Consider the following 23,471-nt stretch of genomic DNA (forward strand, 5'->3'; position numbering starts at 1 on the left):
GTGATCTTGAAAAGATTTGTGGCATTTACAGATTCGGCAGGCATGCACTGGAAGATATAGAGGCTTATACAGCTGCTATCAGGACACGTGAAGGAAAATGCCTATGAAGCTTCTTTTATCTCTCTTTTTCTTTGCTTAGTGGAACTTACTTTACTGCATAGATGCAGAAGAAGAAGATAGGGTAGAAAGGGAGGAGGTGCTGTGAATGAAAGGATGAGGGGGAGAGTGGAAAGAGTTATAAGGTGAATAGCAAGAGAGAACTGTTAAAAGATGCACAGAGTAGGGGCCTTCATGGGTCCTCTCTGCTCCTAGTAACTGAGAACTGACGAAGGTCCCGAGACCTGGTGCGCTATACTGTAATAATTACAGCAGAAAAATGTGCTTTGAGGTGAGATGGCGAGGTTGAAATATCTGTATGAAGTGCAGGGAAAAAAGACATGTACTGCCACTCTTTTAGACTAAGCTAGAGTATTTAACTTCTTGCTAACAATTTTTAGTTGAAAAATGCCCCAAAACATATCTTAATGTGGAGAGATGCTGTCCAAGAACCACCTGGCAACAGTGCAGAGATATTACCTTCAGAAGTTTTTGGTCCGAGGGACATATGAAAGCATCTGGTAGACCGTGGGAGACGAAAGTGAAAGAGACTAAAAAAATCAATTGTGATGACATTTAATTCAGCCTAGAGCATGGCAATATAGTTGAAATCATTATTGTGTTATTAATGTTAAGATCGCTTTTCCAATATCAAATTATGAAATACTATAATTTAATTAAATTAAGTGCCTAAAGTTTCTACTAGCCTTGCACTAACCATGCACCATATTGGCAAGCACTATCATTGCATATGTTTTGAGTATGGTCCTAGTTTTTAGTTTTAGTTCAGTTTCTAGTTAAGATTTTAGTTATTTTGGGTTTTATTATTTCAATTGACTTTTTCCTGTTTGCAAGTCCTTATGTTGTTTTGTGATTTATGTGTGACTTGGCTGAAGGGCTGCAACCACCAGTCATTTTGATTATTCCGCAAATACTTCATTTTTTGATTAACTGATTAATTGTCTGGTCTGTAAAATGTTAGAAAATTGTGAAAAATGGCCTATATAATTTCTCATAGCCTAAGATGATGTCTTTAAATGTCATGTTTTTTTCTGGCAGGCCATCCAGAACCCAAGGATATTCAGTTTACTTTATATATGCCAAAGAAATGCATCAAATCCTCCCATCTCAGAAGCTGGAAGCAGCTAGCGTTTGACTTTTTTTTTTTTTTAAATGACTAAAATGATTATTCACTTATCAAAGTAGTTGCCAATTAATCTCCTGTCAGTTGACTGATCGCTCCTGTTCTACTTGGCTACTGTTATTGCTGGTGCAATTTCCCATTGAAATTAAGGAAGTCTTCTATCTATACATATCTATTTATATCGTGATATGCACATATATGCAAAATCATATAGAATAATTTGATTGATGTCGACTGTGTTCCACTGTTATGTATTACATCAGACGGAACTCTTCACACACACACAAAAAAAACTTATTAATTGTAACTGATAGAATGACAACAGAATACAATGAAATTATCATATAATAACAATTCGGCTCCACTCAGCCCATGACAGGCAACTCACTGAAATTGTAACACAAAAGCAAACACATGTTCTGTATCCATACAGACAGCCTGATCATAGCAGGAAGCTGGCCAGTGTAGCTGAATGAATGGGAGTCTTTTTTTTGGGGGGGGGGTGACATGCCAGAGGCTGACTGACCCACTCTCATTTGTCTCTGAGCTGCATGTGCCGGCCAGCAACTTTTAGGGACAAAAAGTGAACGGAGGCGCAAGAGTACGAATGAATGTTAAAAGGCAGATTGGTTGGTGGTGGTGGATATGGGAGTGTGCAGTTTATTCTGACTTTGAGAAGAAACTCTTTAGTATCCATGTTATTCTTTTATAAAACCGATCCGACTGTGGCATCCATTAGCACATAACACAGGTCAAATGGTCACAGAGTTGTTGTAGTGGGTTGTTAATGCCAATAGAGCTCATTAGTTAAGCCTCATCTAGGTCAAGAGGCTAGAAAGAACACAAACATACACTGACTTAGGAAGCAATCAGTGGTGGAAAAACACAGTCATAGTTCACTAGCAAGGTCAAAGCGGCCCACTTTTGGAAGTGCTACTGTAGCAGAAACTCAGAGGGTGTTCCTCACAAAAAAATTATTTTCTGTAGAGCATGATATAAATACCCTTTTCTCTCCCTTTCTCTTAAATATTAATTTTATGAATCCATCTGTTTATCTCTTTTTATTTTTTTGTCTCCAATTACCTGAAAAAGTTGGAAAGAGTCTGAGTGCCTTATGAGGAGCTGCGCCTGACCTTATAAATATCCAGTAACTGTGCTGAACTAACTGTCCTAATCTCACCATTCATCTATACTTTCACCCTTGCAGTTTTTAGCACATTCTTTGTAGTTGCTTATAAGAACCTCTGATAAAAGACATACAATGACTTGCCATTAAGCATTCAAGTGAGCCACTGTTGAACTATTGACTTCTGAATGTATTACTTGGATGTTTCTGCATGAATGAGTTTTGTAATACACATAATATTATGCAAATGAATGTGCCAGTTCTCTCTGTGAATAGATATGCATTAGAAAATGCAGGCTTTTTTGTGTGTTTGTTTTTTGTTGCAGATGTGCAGAAAAATATCTTATAAAGACCACTGCAGTACTGTCAGGGACTATAGAAACAATTTTATAATTTAATTTATTTTGTTAATTTATTGCCCATAAAAGATAAAAATAAAGGATTTATCTAGGACAAGTTGGGCAGTAAAGCAACAAATCGAAAACTGTACAGAACATGTAAAATGAAAAGATAATGCAACAGAAACAAATCCAATCTCAAATACACAGTGCCATGTAAAGCACATTACAATATTCCCCATTCCCATATGGCTAACGCACACCAAAGCTGGTAGAAATGAAAGAGTAACAGCAATTACAGTGGACATTGTGATTCCCCGGCTTGTGCATGTGTTTGTTTGTGTGCATACAGGCCTTTGTGTGCAATAGTGTGTTTATGTTATCAAGATGAGATTAGAAATTTTCACTTCTTATCAACATGCACAAAAAAGGATCAGCCTAAAATACAATGATGCAAGGTACAGTAAAATCTTAATCCTGCTTTCACAATTGAAAAAGACCTTAACTGCATTGTCACAATTTACAGTTTTTAATTGCTTATCACTGTCTTGCACATTTTCAGTTATTTTGTTGTTATGTTTTCCAGTAAAGGGGCCATTAATTAGTGGAAGACCTTGTGAGTTTTTCTGTGCCTTGACTACTCTCAATGAGAATGTTTACTTGGAGCTTTTTGGGCAACTGAAGAGGACAATTAAGAGCATTGATGTAGAGGTTCCTTTTTTGTGTGATTGAAGACATAACAGTAGCTGCTAACTAAGCTCAGTTGGCAATTTCTCATGAATGCGACTCAAAAGTTTACAGCCAGGCGGATGTAAACTTCTGGGCAGAAAAAAAAACGGAAATTTGGGCAGAAATAGCAAACCTTGTTACCACAATTAACCCCTGTAACGCATGGCCGGACCGGAGCCGTCCATTCTCCACACAGTGCAGGTCTAGGTGCTATATGACGTTGTATAACATCCCATCTGAAAATTCCTCTCCACTCGGAAGAATCTAAACAGTTTAGCAGGAGGGAGGGTGAAATGGAGCAAATGATTCGGAGGGGTGGTAGAAGCAAAACAGTCTGGGGCATTTCTGGAGATCAGTATGGTCTTTGCAAAGTTTCTGAGAAAGTGCAGGAATAAGTAGTTGAAACACTCAATCGGCATTACTCATATTTGTTTTCATAAATCAACTAAATGTTTTACCAGAGAAGGCAGTGGTGAAATGAAGTTCCTCCACCCCAAAGATAAAAATGAACTACTTCAAGAGAGTAAATCCACTGGGAAGGCAATTTGTTCTCGTGTGTGTGTGTGTGTGTGTGTGTGTGTGTGTGTGTGTGTGTGTGTGTGTGTGTGTGTGTGTGTGTGTGTGTGTGTGTGTGTGTGTGTGTGTGTGTGTGTGTGTGTGTGTGTTGCATTCCCAGTGTAACTTAAAGAGTGGACATTATTTCAGAAGCTTTTGTATTATTCAGAGAGCTGACAGAGAGAGAGGGAGACCCAGAGAGCAGTGGACCCTTTCCTGTCTGTCTGGCGAACCAAGTTATGTAGCAGAAACATAACTTGGTTCGCCAGCCAAACAGGTCTGAGGGTCCATAACTTTATTCATCTGTTCAATCTGTTGGACAGTAAGAGCTCAGAATGGTTCAGTGACTTTCTGTCTATCTAAGTGATTGCAGCATGCGTGTCATGTCCCTTTTAAAGCTTAAAAGGGACCTCTAGAAGATTTTACTGGTGTGTCTGTGCTGTCAGTACTCCATGGATCTGTGCTCATGGACTGAAAAAGCAGAGGTACTCTGCGGGTTCAGCTCACAGATACTGTGAGATGGCCTTTGACCAATTTCTGGATCTGGTCAGGATATGGTAAGGAAGTCAGTCACTTGTGTTGTTAGCAATCTGTGGGCAAACTAAAAAAGAAAAGAAATGGTTTTTACTCATTACAATAATCTGAAAAGTCCATTACATCCTGCATGTCCTTTGAAATGCCACACATATCCTCTGATTAGACCAGTGAGCCGAGCACCAAACAGACAGCCTACGAAGAAATGTCGAATAGCAACTTTCACACGTCTTAAAATACACCAAGTGGACTCCGTAGAGTGGAGTCCTTCTGCTCGCACACTGATAGTGCTGAGTCTGCACATCTCAAGGCTCTCTAGCTGTCAGTGTCTATCCTTGTCTGTCTCTGAGTCTCTACTCTCACCTCCTCACTGTGCTCTCTCTGCTCGCCCTGACTCGGGGCTGCTGACCCTCTGTTTCTGACTCGCTCACCCTCCTTCTCTCCATCCCTCCTTGCATCTCTGATCGTCCTCTGCCTCATCTGTGCATCTTGTGTGAGACCACTGTTAAGGTCTAACAGCGCTGACACAAAGCCTTGACAATGCTACACCCTATATTGAACTGCTGAGGCTGTCAAATCTACCTGCACAGACATACACATGCATAGATTGATTGACTTATTCTGCCTGAGCAACTTTACATCATCCCAGAGTAACTTCATACACGGATGTCGACATCCATCGGGACTGCTTCCTCTTCCGTTTTAGTAATTGAATTGTTTGATCTCGAATGGACTTTGTGTAAACAAAGACTCTGCATGAAGAAAGAATGCCTCGCTTCCTCCTGGCACTCCAGAGTCTCTGGGGTCTTTGAAGTGCTGCCCTTGCCTCAACACACACACCAGACAGGAGGATGCTGTTTGGAAAAGGCCAGGTCACCTGTGCTGTCCTAGGGTGACAGGACAGCAGTCACAAAGACAAAAAGAAGGTGTGTGTGTGTGTGTGTGTGTGTGTGTGTGTGTGTGTGTGTGTGTGTGTGTGTGTGTGTGTGTGTGTGTGCGTGTGCGTGTGCATGAGTGTATGAGAAGTGCAGAAGTTTCTTAAGTCAGCGAGGTGGGTGAAAAAAGGAAGGATACAGTGCGGGGAAAGAAGTGAGCCAGTCAGGGAAAGGAAGCCGAGGATGATGCATGGTATGAGAGGAGGACAAATAAAAGAGATGACTCCATGAATGATGTATAGCTTTGTCTCTTCATTTTACTCTTCCGGGCAATTTGATTATGCAGATAAACATACGAGGCTGTATAACTGGGAGATGAAATGGGATAGGGAGGGGGGGGGTGTTGCTTTATGGATGGAAATAGATTAGATTGCTTGGTATGAGGACAAAAGAAGAATGTTTTTTTGGTGTCTGTATGGATATGTTTGCGTGTGTGTGTGTGTGTGTGTGTGTGTGTGTGTGTGTGTGTGTGTGTGTGTGTGTGTGTGTGCGCACGTACATGTTCTGCAGATGTGGGAGAGACGGAGGGGAAACTAAATTAAAAATACACATTTATACACTGAGGTTTTATACCCACGAGTTTTGAAATACCGCTACTCTCATTGTTGCCGCTGTCAGCATGTTTATACTTCACCACCTTGGCCTCATTCAAAAGGAAATAAAAGGGCTTTTATGTTGCGGATAAAGGGCAGCCTCTAAGCTTCTCCTGGCTCACCAGTCTCTCTCTGCCAGCCGAAAGTGGATGCAATGACTCAGGTTTGATGTTGTGTTGAAGTAACAGGGTATCACGATTGAGGAGAGCTTTGTAAATAAGAACGGAAGTTTGACATGCTCTTTGTCTTTGTCTCCAGCTTTTTGGCTTCTATCAGTGTCATAGTTTGTGAGGACAGACATAAGCAATGCCCAAAGAGTAGGGATGGGATTCGAGAAGTGGTTCCAAACTGTATGAACCATCGGAAACCTGTGCCTCAGAGCTCATTGTTTCTTTTTATCAATGGCGGCATGTTTTTCTGAAAGTTGTGCATTGCATCTACGCTGCTGGAAACGTGCAACAAGAAGGAGTCATGGGTAATGCTGGAGAGGAAGAAACGGTCCAAACCGTGGCTCCATTTCATGAAGAAAGATGACAACAGTGCTAGTTGTAATGTAGCATTTCCCATAAATAGACTCTACTTGGGGGGCCCGCCCAGGTAGATAAAATGACTTGGTTTCAGCTTAGGTAAATCTTAAATTAGAAGGCCTTATTTCACTCTTTCAAACTAAGTCATTTTTGGCCACACACTTGTCTGACTTGCTGCAGTAACTGAGTGGTGACTGGAGGCCTCTCTGTGTGCAGCGGCCTAGTTATCATCTACTGATAGTTTGCATGTGAGGCGTGTAGGGAACATCTGTAAATTGTAGCTACAGAAAATAACCTGGGTTACACTCTCCCCCTCTTAAATGCATGTGAAGTGTCTGCATACACATCGGTCACACGCCGCGCCGCCTACGGCCACAAGTCAATTCTCAGCCTGTGGGAACTGTAACGCTTGTAAAATGGAATTTTCAAGTAAGGGTGGAAACACCAGCAGTATTCTGAAACATCTTTCTACGCAACATGGGCTTAAATGGGAATGCCATGTATTTGACGCTCTACACACAAGTGCCATTGCTTTCCAAACGAGCAGCATATCCATTACCAAGGGTAAAGATCTATAATATGTACAAATATTCTCTCATTTCATCGATTTTAGATGATGACAGACAGAGTGTTGCTACAGCCGTGTTGAGACTCAGAGATTATAAAACAGTTGTGTTGATGCTGAAAACCTGTGTAGGCCTACTTTTTTCTAGAAAAAAAATTGGTCTGGAAACATTAAGGACAACAATAAAGAATCGGACTGATAAGCAGAATCAATAATGGCATTGGTATCAATAAAATCTTATTAATTCCCGTCAGTACCAGAGAGTTGATATTTGTCATGTCGTGTGTGTCAGAGAGCTGAGAAGCATGTGTGTGTGGGTGTGGGTGTGTCGTGTTATATGTCTGTCCTCTCCCACCTTGCATGTCTGTTGTCAACTGTGGGCAATGTGTCTTTTCTGGCTCCCGGTAATAAAGTCATTAATCACATTCACTGTTTGCCACAATCATGCCACGCCACGCTCACTGCAAGATGTCTAAATCTGTCTGTCCCAGGACGCAACAGCAGATGAAGCTCACTGGAGTGGAATTGGAGGCATCCCAGCCTTGTGTTAGGTGTGTGTGATTGTGTGCGCGCGCATGTGTGTGTGTCTGCTTACAGAATATTTTGTGGGACCATATACTGTATGTACATTTTGTGTGTTCCTTATTGGCTGCCCATTGTTTCAATTTTTACCTCTCGTGCAAGTGCAAAAAAGTGACACAACACTGCATGTCCCTCCATCGTGTTCTACTATAGCATTTAAGAATATTCTTGAGCTTGAAAGCAGTATATTCACAAACAAACTTTAAGTCAAGATCAGTTTACTAATTGATCCCACAATCTCCAGACAACTTGAGCAGACTCCATCTGCCAATAATTTTTTTACCATACCTGTATGTAGTTTCCCTGTTGTTAATGACAACAGTTATAACATAACTCCTAATCCCTAATGTTTCGGAAAGGAATTAAACTGCTTAGTTAATCAGGTAGTTTATTAAACGTCACAATAAAGCCAACCACAGCCTTGTAGACTACAATAAAACATCTATAAAAGCAAACACATCCACCCATTTAAGAGGCTATAAACAGCAATACTTTAAATTCATGACAAAACTGTCATTGATTAATTTTCAGTTAACTTATTTATTAACTGTGTAATTGATTGAACAATGATGTACAGTACACTTACTAATCATAATTCTCATTTTAACCCCAAATCCAAGCCCTGACCTAAAAATGATTATTGCCGAAAAGATAACTTGATATACAAGTGTCTATTTTCCAACAAAGATATACAAATTCTCTGGTTCCAGCTTTTCAGTATACAGATTTACAGTTTTTCTCCATTTTATGTTAAGTAAAATATAACTGTAAATGTAATATGTTAAATGTGATTTTAATGTTTCTGTGTCTTGAAATGGTTGGACATAAGAGTGTTTGTCATTTTTGTGAGTTTATCCACTCTTTTCTGACTGTTATTATTATTTATTTATTTATTTTTAATTAAACGGGAGAGAATATGTTGGAGAAAATAAAGAAATCAAGGGGCAGGGAACCAGAGCTGTTGCCACTTTATTACATGATATGTGCCTTAGAGCACTAGGGCACAGGGATGGCCCATTTCTTTCTGTTTCATGGATCAAACAGTTGAATGGTTAATCAGAAAATATAGGGCATAGATTAATCAAAGATAAAAGTGATTTATTGCAGCCCTAAAAGTGATACGTCATTAAATGAGGGAAGAGATCCATGATATCTACATTTGAGAGATTTTGATCCTATCTCTCTGTGCTGACAACATTTGTCCCTCATCTATATACAAATTCAAGGACACACACTCACATGCAAATGTACAAATGTACACGCGCACATTTTTTCGCTCATATAGGTGTAGCCTTTGTAGTTGACGTATGAAAGGTAACTGGCACATGGAAACCCCGGGTGCTTCACAGTATGCAGCGTCACACTTGAATACCAACACTAACTAATGTGCTCTTATTTAGCCATCAATCCCCTTTAGCTGATGTCAGCTGGTTTCCACAGCTCCACGGTCATACATAAGCAATGAGAGATCGTCGATCATCTCACATTATGGTCCATTGAGGAGATGGCTGATGGTGACGGGAATGTTATATAGTAGGCTAATGCTTCCTCTCATAAACTTTCTATGGCAGCTCCTGAACCAGCCTCCATGCTTGGAACTCAGTCCTGCTGAAGCCGATAGGACAGAAATTATTTTAGGTAGCTACAACACTACGACTATGTAAATGTTTGTTCATTTCCAATTCAAAATCACCCCCCCTAAATTTGTCACTGGTGCTGGCCACCTCTTCCATTCAACTTGAGTAGATGTTTCAGAGAAGAAACAACAGCTTTAGACACCGGTGCTCTTTGTATATATCAGTGAATTGTAAAAGCCGCACATGACAAATAGGGTTGTGTCAGTGAAAAGATAGCTTTAAACCAAAGGTAATAAACTTTCTAAATGTATAGCCTGGCCTCGCCAAAGGCCAGGTTATTCCAAAGTAATAAAAATGTAAAAGCTTTCGAGTATCTAATTTATCTTTGTTCCATTCACTTATGCGTGTGCACAGTATTGATTAAGGAGTGCTGTCTTTACAGAATTTCTATGAATTCATTAATGAAACACTCATTCTTGCTCTTTCCTCCTGCCTCCTTTTCCCGCTGTATCACCTTTGTTGCTTTCAATCTCTGTCTGTCACTATTGCTCTTTTGTTACCAGCTGCATATGCTGTACTGTAAGCACCTCCTAATCCTTCAGCACAGACACATACACACAGTTCCTCATTGGGTCTGCTTTCGGTCCTTAAAATCCTCCCACACTTTTTCTATTCAGTGTATATTTGCCTGAATGTAAACAATACTGATGACAAGTACTGAGTATAAGTAAATTTTTCTTCTCTGCATTTCTTCTGACCCCCCCCCCCAGACTTAGACTTTCACTACTTCTGGAAGTGGAGCGCATTTGAGGACTACCTGCTCTTCTGTTTCACCCTCACCGTGCTGTGTGCAGTGGTCACCCTGCTGCTGCTGGACTCTGCTGTGTTTGTGGAGATGCTGGGCTCCATGGCTGTGGTGTTTGAGGCCATGCTGGGCCTCCCTCAGCTACTGCAAAACTTCCACAATTGCTCCACCAAAGGCATGAGGTACAGCACACTCTGAGGTCAAACAGAGCTTTACAGAAAGCTCATAACTCGCTGTACTCACCTTGGCATACAATGGCACACTCCCACACTGCCTTAAAGGTTCTCAGGACTTCACAAGTGCTCAGTAAGCCATATGCAGTATACTCTCATTAACCTTAATGCCCAGGGTATGCAAGTAATTTATATTCTCTTGAACAAAATATGCTAATTAGGGTATTTATATTCATTGCAGGCTACATAAAAAAAAAAGTCAATTACTGGATAAACCCAAAGGCTGACTCTTAAACTGTTTTATAACGGCTATCTATTTAATTGACAAGGGTAAATGCATTACTAGTGATAAACACTGATACTCTGAAGCTTAAACTGCATAAATGGCAGAAAAAAGTGATGAAGTGAAGGTAATGATAATACTGTTACATTACAACTTATCTGCCCTCTATAATCAGTTAAAAGAATCAACAAGAACTTTTTCTTGATAAAATTAGTACACGCTACATTTTAAGGTAATTCCTGAGGTTTAGATTGTGTCTGCATTAAATTCAAGGTCACCTTGAATCGAGAGAGAGAGAGTAGATGGTGAAGGAGTGGGGCAAACAAAATGCTTAGATTGCGTTTGGAAGGTTTTTCCTGTTAAGATTATATCACTGTGTGCAAAGGTCAATTTCTATACCGATTAGCCTCTCAGGTGATGACTGTGAGATCAATTACACCCCTAATGGCATAGAGCCTCATACTAATTATGATCATTATTTCCTCATTATGTCTCTTGTCTGTCATCAGTGCAAAAGCCATGCATACAGTGTGTCTGTGTGTGTGTGTGTGTGTGTGTGTGTGTGTGTGTGTGTGTGTGTGTGTGTGTGTGTGTGTGTGTGTGTGTGTGTGTGTGTGTGTGTGTGTGTGTGTTTGTGCTTACATTGTTACATGCTCTGCTGGTGACTCATTTCTATGAAAAGCCCCTAGAAACAAGATTTTTCAACCTTTCTCTCTAGGACACAACTACCATCATTTGGTGTCAGTGGGTATTCAGGAAGCATAGAAGTTAACATTCATAACAGGGGAATGTTATGAGATGAAAGAATAAAATTAGGATCTTGTACTGACATCAGTTGGAATTACACTAGCAGTTCTCCCTGTGGTTGGGAGTGGTTTTGCTTTCTATATCTTGACTTAAAATTCCTTCTTACATAGATGCACAATGACAAAATATACATTGTTTAGGGCTTGCAACAAATGATTAATTTCATTATTCTTTAATCTGTTTTCTCAATTAAGCAAGAAATCCTTTGGATTATTAAATGTCAAAAAATGGTGAAAAGTGCCCATCACAGTTTCCTAAAGCTCAGGCTGAAGTCATCACACCCTAAAGATATTCAGTTTATTATCACATAAGACAAAGAAAAGCTGCAAATTCTCAAAATTTAGAAGCTGGGACGAGAATGTTTGGCATTTTTGTTTGAACAAAACTAAGGGCCCTAATTTTAACTGTGCAAGCGCAATGATAAAGCGTTAGGTCTTGGGCGCACAAGCCCACCTGCTATTTTGATTCATGCAGGTGCAGCAGTGCAAAATGCAAAAGGCTGGCCAAGGTAGAATATAAATCAGAGGGTGTAGTGATTAGCCGGTCACATCACTGGTCTCATTGATTTGAAAAAGCTGAAGCCATCACAGTAATGCATGACGACAACGGTTCATCTAATGGAAAACGTTTCTCCACACAGTCTGAACACACAGCAGCACAAATCTGTAGGTTTTTATTTAACTTGTACAATGATAATAGAAATAATAATCTGATGTGTGTTGTATTGTACGGGGTTACTTTGTTGCCGCCTGGTGCCATTTACATGTGATTAAATGAAGGTAAACACAGCAGATGGTTGTGCGTAATGGCACTGTCCTCTGACGCGGAACTTCCGCGATCAGAGGGTAAAGATTTATCAACATATGTGTCCTGCTGCCTTCGAATGGCAGCATTTAATGAACTGAAGGATAATCTTTTCATTCAGTATAAAGCAGCTATGGATAACCGATACTTTAAGAAACAGTCAAACAAATTTATAGATTAATGCAATCACAGTTAAAGCATTCCTGCAAATGTAACATGCTCACAATGCTCACAATATCAATACTAACTTGCTTATTATAAGCAGGTGTAATATTTACCATGTTAATACCCAAATATTGGATAAAAATAACATTTTGACCTGATAATGGCACTAGATAAAATGTTACAAGGTCAGCAAAGTTATTACAATTCTTCCTGAAGGGGACATGAATATCTGTACAAAATGTCATGGCAATCCATCCACTAGGTGTTGAGACATTTCATTCAAAACCACAAATGTCAACCTCATGGTAACGCTAAATCCTAATTACTCTCCAAAGTCATTAGGAATCATCAACTGGGAACCATGAATGTATGTAGAAAATTTAGTGCCAATCCATTTAGCAGATGTTGATATATTTCACTGAAAAAGAGTTTTAGTGGCATGCCACTAGCATGCCACTATAGAAATGACTTAAATGATTCACAGATTGTCAGAATACTGATACAGATTATACTGATTGTCTTTCAATCAATTTATTGATGAATTAAAACTGAAACAGGTCAACTACTCATTTCAGCATTAATGTTTTCTCTTTGAAATGAGAAGTCATTCACAGCATGTTTTACACAGGCAAGCTGGGTTTTGATACACACCCCAGCTAAAGTATATTGCATAGACTGACACATTACCAGAGCTACGTGTTGAGACTAGAATTTACAGTAACTCCAATAGAGTTTCTTAATCCCTCCTGTACTATTTTTTCTTAGCAGTGTTGTTTTGTCCTAGTTCTCCATATTGTATTTGTTTTTTGTTGTTTCCCCAAAGCATGAGAATACCATAGAAATCGTGTACACTCGAAGGAGTAGAAATAAAAAGTGGAGGTGAGAAGTGCCTTGATTCATGATGGTGCTGTTCATGTTTTTCTCCTGAGAAACAATCCTGCAGGCAAGTGACAGAGGTGTCACATACTTACATATTCTCTACATTGTGCAGAGTTCACTGTACATCTATCATTCTTCTTCAAGTCCCCCCGCATGTTTTCTCAGTACTGTCACAGTCGCTTTTACACTGAAGCACATTCAGTCAATTCAGTCAAGCCTGTGCATATTTACCGCATATCACACATGTATCCATAATCACAAGGGATAAGCTCTAAATATATTTTTGTCTTCAAATAAAGCAGTAGTGTACTGCAAGATGCTGTACTGTAGGTGATGTACTGTTTGTATGGCAAGATGCTCTTTCTCAGTAATATGCCCCATTTCACATAAAGTGTCCCCAGGGTGTACATCTGGGCCTGCACTTCCTCCAAGCGCCCATTCAGCTCAGAGTGAATATCATGGCCGAAATTAAATACACAATAACACTACATTAGGTTTCTCAGATGACTGATGAATATGTTAGTAACATCACTTCACTAAACTCAGATATATGGCAAAGTCCCTGCATAGTCAGTAATGAGATAATATTCTATCAGCCACCAAAAATAAGAAACGTTGATGTTAGAAAGTACTTCACAATACTAAACGAGAACCAGAAAATGTTGTAAATTTTAAATGATTATTTTTTCTAACCTTATTATTGATCTCAGTGTCCTAATTGGACGAATGATGTTCAGTTAAGATGGAACAAACTTTTTTCCAAAAATGATGACAGCACATAGTCAGCACTTCCTTCCTTTCATGTTATCCCATGTGAAACAGTTAGTTGTTGTACAATCAGATTCCCCTGAGTCCTATTACTGAGGTGTAAGTGTAAGTGTATGGATCTGATTCATCAAGGACTGCTCACCTTTTCCAGGTCACTCAAATGATCACCTTCAAACAGATGCATGTTGTGTAAAAGCAGAGAGAGATAGAGAATAGACAGACACACACACACACACACACACACACACACACACACACACACACACACACACACACACACACACACACACACACACACACACACACACACACACAAATAGACAGTGGAACATTCGATCATACAATTGTAGGTGTAATTATGTGGCTTGGTCACTTTTGACACTTTGCATGTGTGCATGTATGTTCGCACACATTCACGCACATATCACTACTCAAGGGAAATCGAGGAAGACAGGATAGTGATGGAAAGATACAATAAAAGAGACAGTGAGAGAGAGAGGGGGGAACAACAACACTGGATTAGGTGTAGAAAAACAAAGGAAAAGAAGGATGGAACACAAAAGGAAATACATGGGGGAATGTAGAGTCATGACAGGAAGTAAGCATCCTTTAATTCCACTGCCGTTTTTTTGCGGGTGCTTTAGGTTGCTTTCTTACCTAATTTGTTTAGTGCAGTTCAAACAGACAATTTCTGGTGTAGACCAAACAACCAGCCTGAGAGGGTTATAAAAATGCAGGTCTCAGTCCATTCCAAATGAACTGTGGTCCGCTTTGTTTGAAGTGCGAGAATGAATTGGGGCCAGCCGTATGAGATGATTTTAGTATGAATTCAAAAGGTCAAGATTAGATTTGCTCAATCCATGTGCTGACCGTGGGAACAGTAAAGAAGCTAATCATGCTATTTGCTGAATCATTGGGTAACCATGGTAACACGCCCGCAGGTCAATACAAAATGTGGAGGAATTTTCCCTGATGCATCAAGTGAAATAGGTTTAAAACAGTGGTGTGTTGAGCTTGTGTCCATGTATTCTGGCTCATTAAAAATAAGTGAAACATGGCAACCACATAGCAGCTATTCTAATGTAGTAGTAACTTTTTGCCCTGTTTACAACTACCTGTCATTAGTATTGGTATATAAGGTTAGAGATCTGGACTTGTGACTGGAAGGTTGCCAGTTCAATCCCCAGACTGGCAGGATAAATTTGGGTAGGTGAAATGAAAGACCTCAGCTTGTCCCTCCTCTATTACCAGTGAAGGCTCAAGGGCCACTACACCCCAGCTGCTCGAGTGGAGCTCCTCAGTGGCCATCAGCTCCGACTGTGGGTGCTATGGATAGCTTTCAGGTGCGATTGTGTGAGTGTGGTCAGGGCATTTGTGCAAAAGAGAGCATTACTTTCAGTGAAATGTCAATGAATAAATAGAGGATTAAAAAACTAATGATATCCACAATGATTAATTTCTTTGTGAACTCTTTGCGACCACCAGAAGATAAAAGCATAGGCACACTAAAGTGCAGCATGAGTTGCTGTCATTCTGTGGGGTAAACTTGGTTTTATGTTGTTTCACCAACATAAAACCTCAGTAACATTACTGCATGAATTTACTATTTTGCACTTTTAGCCCTCAAAGTTTTTTCTGTGACCTCATTTTATTTCAAAAACTTTGCAAAAGTCAGATTATTACATGCTGTTCATTCAGAGCATAAAGCTGTTTCTAGTTATTTAACACTGACCTTATAGAGATACCAAATTTTCATCTGACAGGGTTTGGTCTCTGAGTGATGTTGTCACCTGCTTGGCATTTGATAGCACGCATTATGCAAGTCGAAGCCACAACTGAATGGTAAAGTTGCAATTTGTTTATATAAACAACAATGTGTGGTGTTTGTGTGTGTGACTGATTGCTCAGTGCTCTCTGCTTGGTGTCCTGGGGAGCCCGCCTGTTTTTCTCTTCCCTCTCATTAAACTTTATCTATTTAGCCTCCTCTCCCGTTCTCTCCCAGCTCTGCAAAAAAGCTGCCAACCTTCATAATGTCACTCAGTGACAGTGGAGGGGACATTGACAGGGGCAGTCTGTCGGTCTGTATGCAGACAGATGCAGTATGCAGACATATGCAGTACTGCTTCCTTTCTTAAGGGATACTTACCTCTGTTAGTTGCTTTCTGTAGACAGTTCATCTGCTTTTCGTTTTCTCTGTCTCTCTCAATTTAATTTGCTGTTCTTTCGTGTCATGAATTTGACAAGAGTAGTCCAAACTACCTATATACAGTTGAGCCCAGCAAAAAGAATAAAATATATAGATAAAAAATGTTGTATATTCAGCTCCTGCTGCCCCTCTTGGTCACTCTTTCTCTCCCACCCCTATACTACTAGCAGCTTAGGGCATACACTTTTTATTTCTTTGACTTAGAATCTGATGTTCTTACATCAAACATGACAATCACATCCCCTAAAAATGTACTGTGTAGTCTATAGTAGGAGTTTAGCCTGGAATGGCTGGACTGTAATGTAACTAGGCAGAGACAATGAAAAAATATAGTATTTCTCATAATTCTAGTTAAGGTATATCGATAAACAAGAGTCTACAGCCATTGCTAGTGGATCTGTGAGGCTATACCCAGGCACAGTGTTAACTTTAGAAAGAAAATTATGGGGATCTAGAGTCAATTCTGAAACTTTTAATTCAGATACAGCCCTAGACAACAGTATGTGACATGTTTGCATGTCAGGATGTCTGATAATATAGTAACAATTCCAAGCTTTCCAATTCTTTAACTACAGCTACCAGAGCTGAAACATTTAGTCACTGAATACATTAGTTGAGAAACACAAAATAAATGATAACTTCTTTTTACATACTTTTTTAGAGCTTCTATTATGCAAAATGTCAAATATTCTGTGGGTGTAACTGAAATGTGAAGATTTTTTTGCTTTTCTCTGTTTTGTATAATGGTAAACTGTCAATTGAACTGTTAGCCGGACAAAACAAGCAGTCTGAAGATTTCCCCTTTGTTGCTGGGGAGTGTAGTGTTGCTTGAATTTCCTGAGTATTTTTTACGTGTTACTGTACATATAAAGGACTCCAAGTCTTAATAGGAACTGAGAGCATGCAATCACTGGTTTAGTGCATGTTTTCTTCTCACGTAGAAGTTACGAGTGTACAGTCAAGAATTAGCCATTCCAGTGTATTTGTGTCTTACTGTGTGTAATATTTGCACATATGCATGAATGAGGGTGTGCATGCATTTGTCGCTGACATAGTATAGTGTGTAAGCAATCCACAAATAATAGTATGTGCTAAGGTATAGTCACATGATCAAAGCCATTGTATTGTAAGTCCACACATTAAATTATAGTCAATTTGAGTTATGTCTATCCAGGGCCAAGACAAGACAGGAGATAGTGTTTTGAGACCTCACATTTTATTGACTTCTCTATTTATACAGTAGGGAGTATGGTAGGGATTTGGAGAAAAGCAATATGGGTTGTTTTTGCTGTCTGTGGTCTTGTGACTGTACTGTGAATGAACTTCTGAATTTATTATTCTTATTTGTGTAGTTAACAAGTAAAGTAAGTAAGGCGATATAAAGATGATCAGTGCATTTGGAAATAAATTTGTAAAATGTATTTTTCCTATATAATGCATTTTTTTTTTTCCATAACAGCTATGGACTTATTTTAAATGTCAAGGCCATGTTGTACCTACAGCTTCAGACAAAACTAAGCTACTTAAAGCCCAAAATACGTTATTTTCTTTGCAAACCCACACACTAGTGCAACAGTGGAAAATCAGCATTTTTTTCACACTCGTCCTGGCTCTTCTACCTTGACCTCTTCTCGATGGGCAATAGCACCTTTTCTTCCGCAGTCCTGTAGCTATCACAATCATAGTGTAATAACTTACTGTTGAGGTAAAAAAAAAACATATATCCACACCTCTACACTCCATAGTCAAAAATCAATCATCATAAAATAAAATAAAAAACATTTCCTGGTGAGCCAGAGGTGGAGAGGCTGGTTCTTCAGGAGAAGCATCAATCGAAATAACACACAAAGGCTCCTAAAGTCAGGGCAGCATTGCAGATTCACTTTATATACTTCCCTTTACTTTTCTTGTGTCGTATCAGGGTTAGTGTTGGACTTAAGTCAGAGGAAAAACAGGAGAGGAAAATATAACACAGATCAAGATGCGGACAAAAACTAGACATTTTCTACTCTCACAGAGCACTTCATTAGAAACACCATACTAATACTGGGTAGGGCGTCCCTTTGCTGTCAAAACAGACTCAATTCGTTGTGGCAAGGATTTCACAAGATGTTGGAGACTTTCCTTTGAGATTCTGGTACATGTTGACATAATTGCATCACATCATTTCTGCAGATTTGTCAACTGCAGATTCATGTTCTACCACATCCCAAATGCGTTCTACTGTTCTTCAGATCTCGTGACTGGAGAGACCATTAAACTCATTGTCATGTTCATGAAACCAGTTTGAGACGACTTTTGCTTTGCAACATGGTCAATTGTCTTGCTGGAAGTAGCCATTAGAAAATGGTAAATTGTGGCCATAAAGGGATGCACATGATCAGCAACAATACTCAGATAGGCTGTTGTTTTCAAACCATGATTGATTGGTATTAGGGAGTCCAAAGTGAGCCATGAAAACATTCCCCACACCATAACTACACCACCACCACCAGCCTGGACTGTTGACACAAGGCAATTTGGGTCCATGGATTCATGCTGTTAACATCAAGTTCTGACCCTACCATCTGCGTGTCTCAGCAGAAATCAAGATTCATCAGATCAGGCTAATGTTTCCAGTTTTCAACTGTCCAGTTGTGGTGAGCCTTTTCCCACTGCAGCCTCGCATTTCTGTTCTTTGCTGACAGGAGTGAAACCAGACATGGTTTTCTGCTGTTGAAGCCCACCCACCTCAAGGTTAGACATGTTGTGCATTCTGAGATGTTTTTCTTTTCACCACAGTTGTAAAGAGTGGTTATCTGAGTTCGCTTAGCCTTTCTGTCAGCTCCAACAGGTCTGGCCATTCTCCCCTGTCCTCTTACATCAACAAGGCGTTTTTGTCCGCAGAGCTGCCGCTCACTGGATGTTTTTTGTTTTTTGCACCAATCGGAGTAAACTCTAGAGACTGTTGTGCGTCACATTGATCACATTTTTTCTCAATTCTGTTTGACGTAAACATCAACTAAAGTATCTGCATGATTTTATGCACTGCACTGCTGCCATCTGATTGGCTGACTGGATAAGCAGGTGTACGGGTGTTCCTAATAAAGTGCTCAGTGAGTGTACACCCAGCAGCCACAACATCAAAACCAGTCACCTGTTTGTGGCTGAATGGTGTATGCTCTAAAAGAGGAACATGTTTGACCTTAGGTAGTCTACAGAGCACAGGTACTAAATGGAAAAGTATGAACCAACAGAAGCTATCTGGACAATTGAACATCTTATCATACATGTGTGACATAAACATTTTGGAAAGAGTTCTTCCTCGACATGTAAATACGTCTGTACTATAGACATGTAGTGCCAACATCACTAGATAGGCCCTGCACTTAAGGAAATTGTAGAGGTAATTGGATCAACATAATGACTAAACGACAGCTAATTTAGAGACATTATGATGTTAAGTCCTTTGTTGCTCTATTTTTTAATGTGTATAATCATAATGTTAGCTGGCTGAAGTTTATGGGTTACTTGCATTTTTTCATTTATGTGAAAAATTTGTGATTTCTTTATCCATCTGTACATACATGCTTAATAAAATATTTCATGGGGATTTTTTTCTCTACTGTTGGATTCCTCCCATTGACTATTTGTATAAATTACATTTAATGAAACCTCTCTCCAACTCCATCTGTTTGTGTTTAATATTTATTACATACCACGGAAACATTTTGCCATTGTGTAGATCTGAATCACCTGTATGGTTTGCATAAGTGACCGTGATCACCCACGGCTGTCTGTACAGTTTGCCTAACTTTGCACACTGAGGAAAGGCTCTGTCTGAAATGTTCCTGTCAGGAATAAAACGGTTATCATAAGGGAGTGGATCTCATTTCCAAATTGCTTATTAAAATACCTTTTTAGAGGATTAAGTAGCCTTGTGGAATATGTTTTTTGATTTTTTTCTACAAGCATTCAGAGATAAATTTCTAGTTAAGAAACAGCTATGACAAATAGACCGTTGTTTTAGATTACATAAGATTATAGATGAATATACTGAAATAGCCATCACCAACAGGCCATCTCAATTATTCTGGCTTATTTACACTCTCTAAAAAATCTAAAATATCTGTAGGCAAACTCTGTGTGATACTCCTTCTTCTCCTCACCTCCCCTCCGCTTCATTTTGTGAAGTACAATCCATCTTTTTCTGGCAGGTTGGGAACTTTTCGGTGTTTGCCTGTGTGCAATCGATCAACATGCATAATTCATAGTTAGTGGGTTAAGAGCAGCTCGGCTTCTTTCTCACTGGACCCTTTGATTTTCTTCTCTGTATCTGCCCCCCACAGGGAGAGCTACAGCCCTGCTGCTAAATCACCTCACACACACACCCTCCTGTGTGGGCGCACACATGTGTACTCATAAACATAAGCCAGCATGCGTGGGCACACACATGATGCCAATGCATATACGCATGATTGTGTAGAGAAAGAGATGGAAGAGGTTATTGAAGCTCTTTGAAGCTTCAAACATCCGCCCTGGCTGCTCAAGTGGGAGTCTGTCTCTTTCCATAGAGCTTCATATTAGTATTATCAAGCAATTACCAGGACTGTCTAACCCCCCTCTGGAGACTCTTTTAAGTCTCATTTACAAAGTGTGATTCCTCACTTAAAGCTGAAAGTCCGCACTGGGTTTAATTTGTGATCAGCTGCCTATTTATCTCCACAACAGTATTGGAAAATGTGCAGTGTCTGGCAAGATCCAGTGGAGAACTTTCAGGTTTTTGGTCATGAAAACACAAAATGCCTTCAAAACTACCAACCCAAACCCCAGTTATTACAGAAAGAGTGTTAGTGTTAAGGCAACAAACCGGTGCATCCAGTGTGTATCAGCCTTAAATGGAAAAGTGACTCATTCCAATGAGTTCAGTGTTGTAGAATTTAGTCCACATTGTTTCTGTTAAAGTTGCATGACAGTTTTGTCATTGACTTCACCATCACATTCACATTTGTATTCTGGACTCCAGTCACAAAATTTACATATATGGATACAAACGTATCAGGAACAAGACAGCAGTCTGTGTTGTGCCTGCAAGAAACTTTCAGCCCTCAGATGGCTATTCCTTCATCTCAGTATCCATCCATCCAGTGGTCCCTTGGGCGGTGGACAAGGTGAAAGGCAGCAGAGGAGCCTGGGACAAGAAGATAATGAGACATTATTGGACAGGAGGAGGGCAGGAGAATTGTGGATGAAGATTTAGAAGAAGGCTCGGGGGGGGGGGTTGGAGAAAGCGAAACAGAGTAGAGGAGGGCGTGAGGAATGAGAACAAAAAGAGGCAGATTGGTGTATCGATAAACCAGCAGAGGGATGGGGTTTTGGAGGTGAGGGCACTGGGCAATTTGCAGAGGTCAAACGATGTGAAGTAGACATAGAATAGAGGAAACCTAATCAAGTACCTGTTCTAATTAAGTACACCTGTTACAATAAATCAGCCAGCTGCAGAAATCTTGTTAGCCTTCTGATCCCTGTTGTTACAAGTGTTGTATGGCTACACCCATACATTAAATGGAAACTGCTTGGTGCCTCGTGCACCTTTTTACACAGGCATCCCTGTAACCCAGATTGAGGTATTTGGTTAACCTTTGGATCTTGACTAGAATTTAAAAATGATGACCGATGGGTGTGACCAGTGCTTGGCTGCAAAGCGCACCCTGATGCAAAACCTAATTATTTTAGTTATCAATTAATTAAGCATTTTGTGGAGGAATTAATCTAATAAATTGTCGGGGATTTCAATTCTGTCTGTTTTATTGTTCAGTTAATTCTTTCATCACTGTTTGGATTGGATTCGAATGGATTTGCCTGTTGCATATGTCATCTCATAGAGTATTGGACAGTTCTCCAGGACATGTTTTACTGTATGTTCAGCACCAATAATTGGTGCCAATACAGAATGTAGTGTCTTATTTATGTAGCAAGGTGAAAAGTACAGTTTGTTGTGGTAGTTGGACTTTCACACCAAAGACTGGATTTGCTTCTTGCCTCAGATCAGCAATTGAACAAAGGCAAAAACAAAGAAAAATGATAAAATAGTTACCCTAACTAGCTCAAAGCTTGACTTCCGGGTTCATCTTGGAATATTTTGAAATTTTTGAAATTGTCCAACAACAATATCAAGTCTGGGGATAGAAACATGAAATTGTCTGGCAATAGCACTTGGGCATTAAAGGTTGGGACATTTAAAGTCTTATGCTATAATAAACTCAGCTGTAACACACAGGTACTATAACTTTTAATTCCTTTTAACATGATTAAAAGAAGTTAAGCAATGATTGACAAGAGGCCGTGCTAAAGTGATTGTAGAACTGCTATAAGATTCAGTTTCACAAAGTGACATTTAAAGATTTATCAGGCAACTTTAATATTTGGGACGTGAAATCAGTAGATTGCACACACCAAACTCATGTCCTTTTTATTCTCTCTCTCTCCCTCTGTCTCCGTCTCTCTTTCTAAATGTCACTCAGGCCTATTTCCTGTAGTCGTGTTCCACTTGTCCACTCCAGCCGCTTAGAGGGGCTAATAGCTGGCCTGACAGCACTCGTTCAATACAGAGCACAATTACTGCCTGGTCCACATACGGCACAGCCATCACACCATGCAATCAATTCCCCCTCTCGCTTTCTCCATGACTCTCTCCTGTCCTGTCACTCTCCAGCTCTCAGGCTGGTTTCTTTTCTCACCCCTCTCTAGATTTATCACCCCCCTGCCCGGCTACATTGGCATCCATCTCTCGTCATTTTCCTTTTACTTCAGTCCTCCCTGATCCATCTCCATGCTCCCATCTTTCCCTCTGCATCCCTGTAGTACCCAGTTCACCATTTCACCCTTTCCTCTCTCATCTCTTGCCACTTAGCTCAGATGAAGGTGTCAGGTCAGTAGTAATCAATGAGAAATGTGTCAGGCTGAGCTGAACGGAGTCAACATGAGTGCATGTGTGGGCATCAGTGTGTTTGCGTGTGTGTGTGTGTGTGTGTGTGTGTGTGTGTGTGTGTGTGTGTGTGTGTGTGTGCTCTGTTTAGAGCGTGAAGCAAATGCACAGTGTCATGCTTTGCATTTTTGCATTTTGGGTTTCTCTCTGTGATGTATGCTCTGTTTTAGGCGTGCAAACAAATGCACAGGGTCATGCTTTGCATTTTTGCATTTTGGGTTTCTCTCTGCATTTCTATATGCTTCTGTGTAAATTAAAGCTAACTGACACTCATAGTGGTCAATGGATATGTGTGTGCATGTGTGTGTGACAC

The 23,471-nt window shown here is 39.9% G+C and overlaps 1 protein-coding gene across 1 annotated transcript in view; it reads left to right on the top strand.

Annotated features, from left to right (window-relative positions):
• Window positions 1-23,471, top strand: part of si:dkey-246g23.2 (solute carrier family 66 member 2) — a 49,530-nt gene that overhangs the window by 21,411 nt on the left and 4,648 nt on the right. The window contains exon 4 of the mRNA XM_040133913.1: window positions 10,072-10,288. Within this exon, the coding sequence (XP_039989847.1) occupies window positions 10,072-10,288 (217 nt within the window). The remainder of the gene's footprint in view (window positions 1-10,071; window positions 10,289-23,471) is intronic.

The sequence above is a fragment of the Xiphias gladius genome, chromosome 8 (assembly GCF_016859285.1).
Source record: "Xiphias gladius isolate SHS-SW01 ecotype Sanya breed wild chromosome 8, ASM1685928v1, whole genome shotgun sequence".
In the NCBI taxonomy this organism is placed as follows: Eukaryota; Metazoa; Chordata; class Actinopteri; order Istiophoriformes; family Xiphiidae; genus Xiphias; species Xiphias gladius.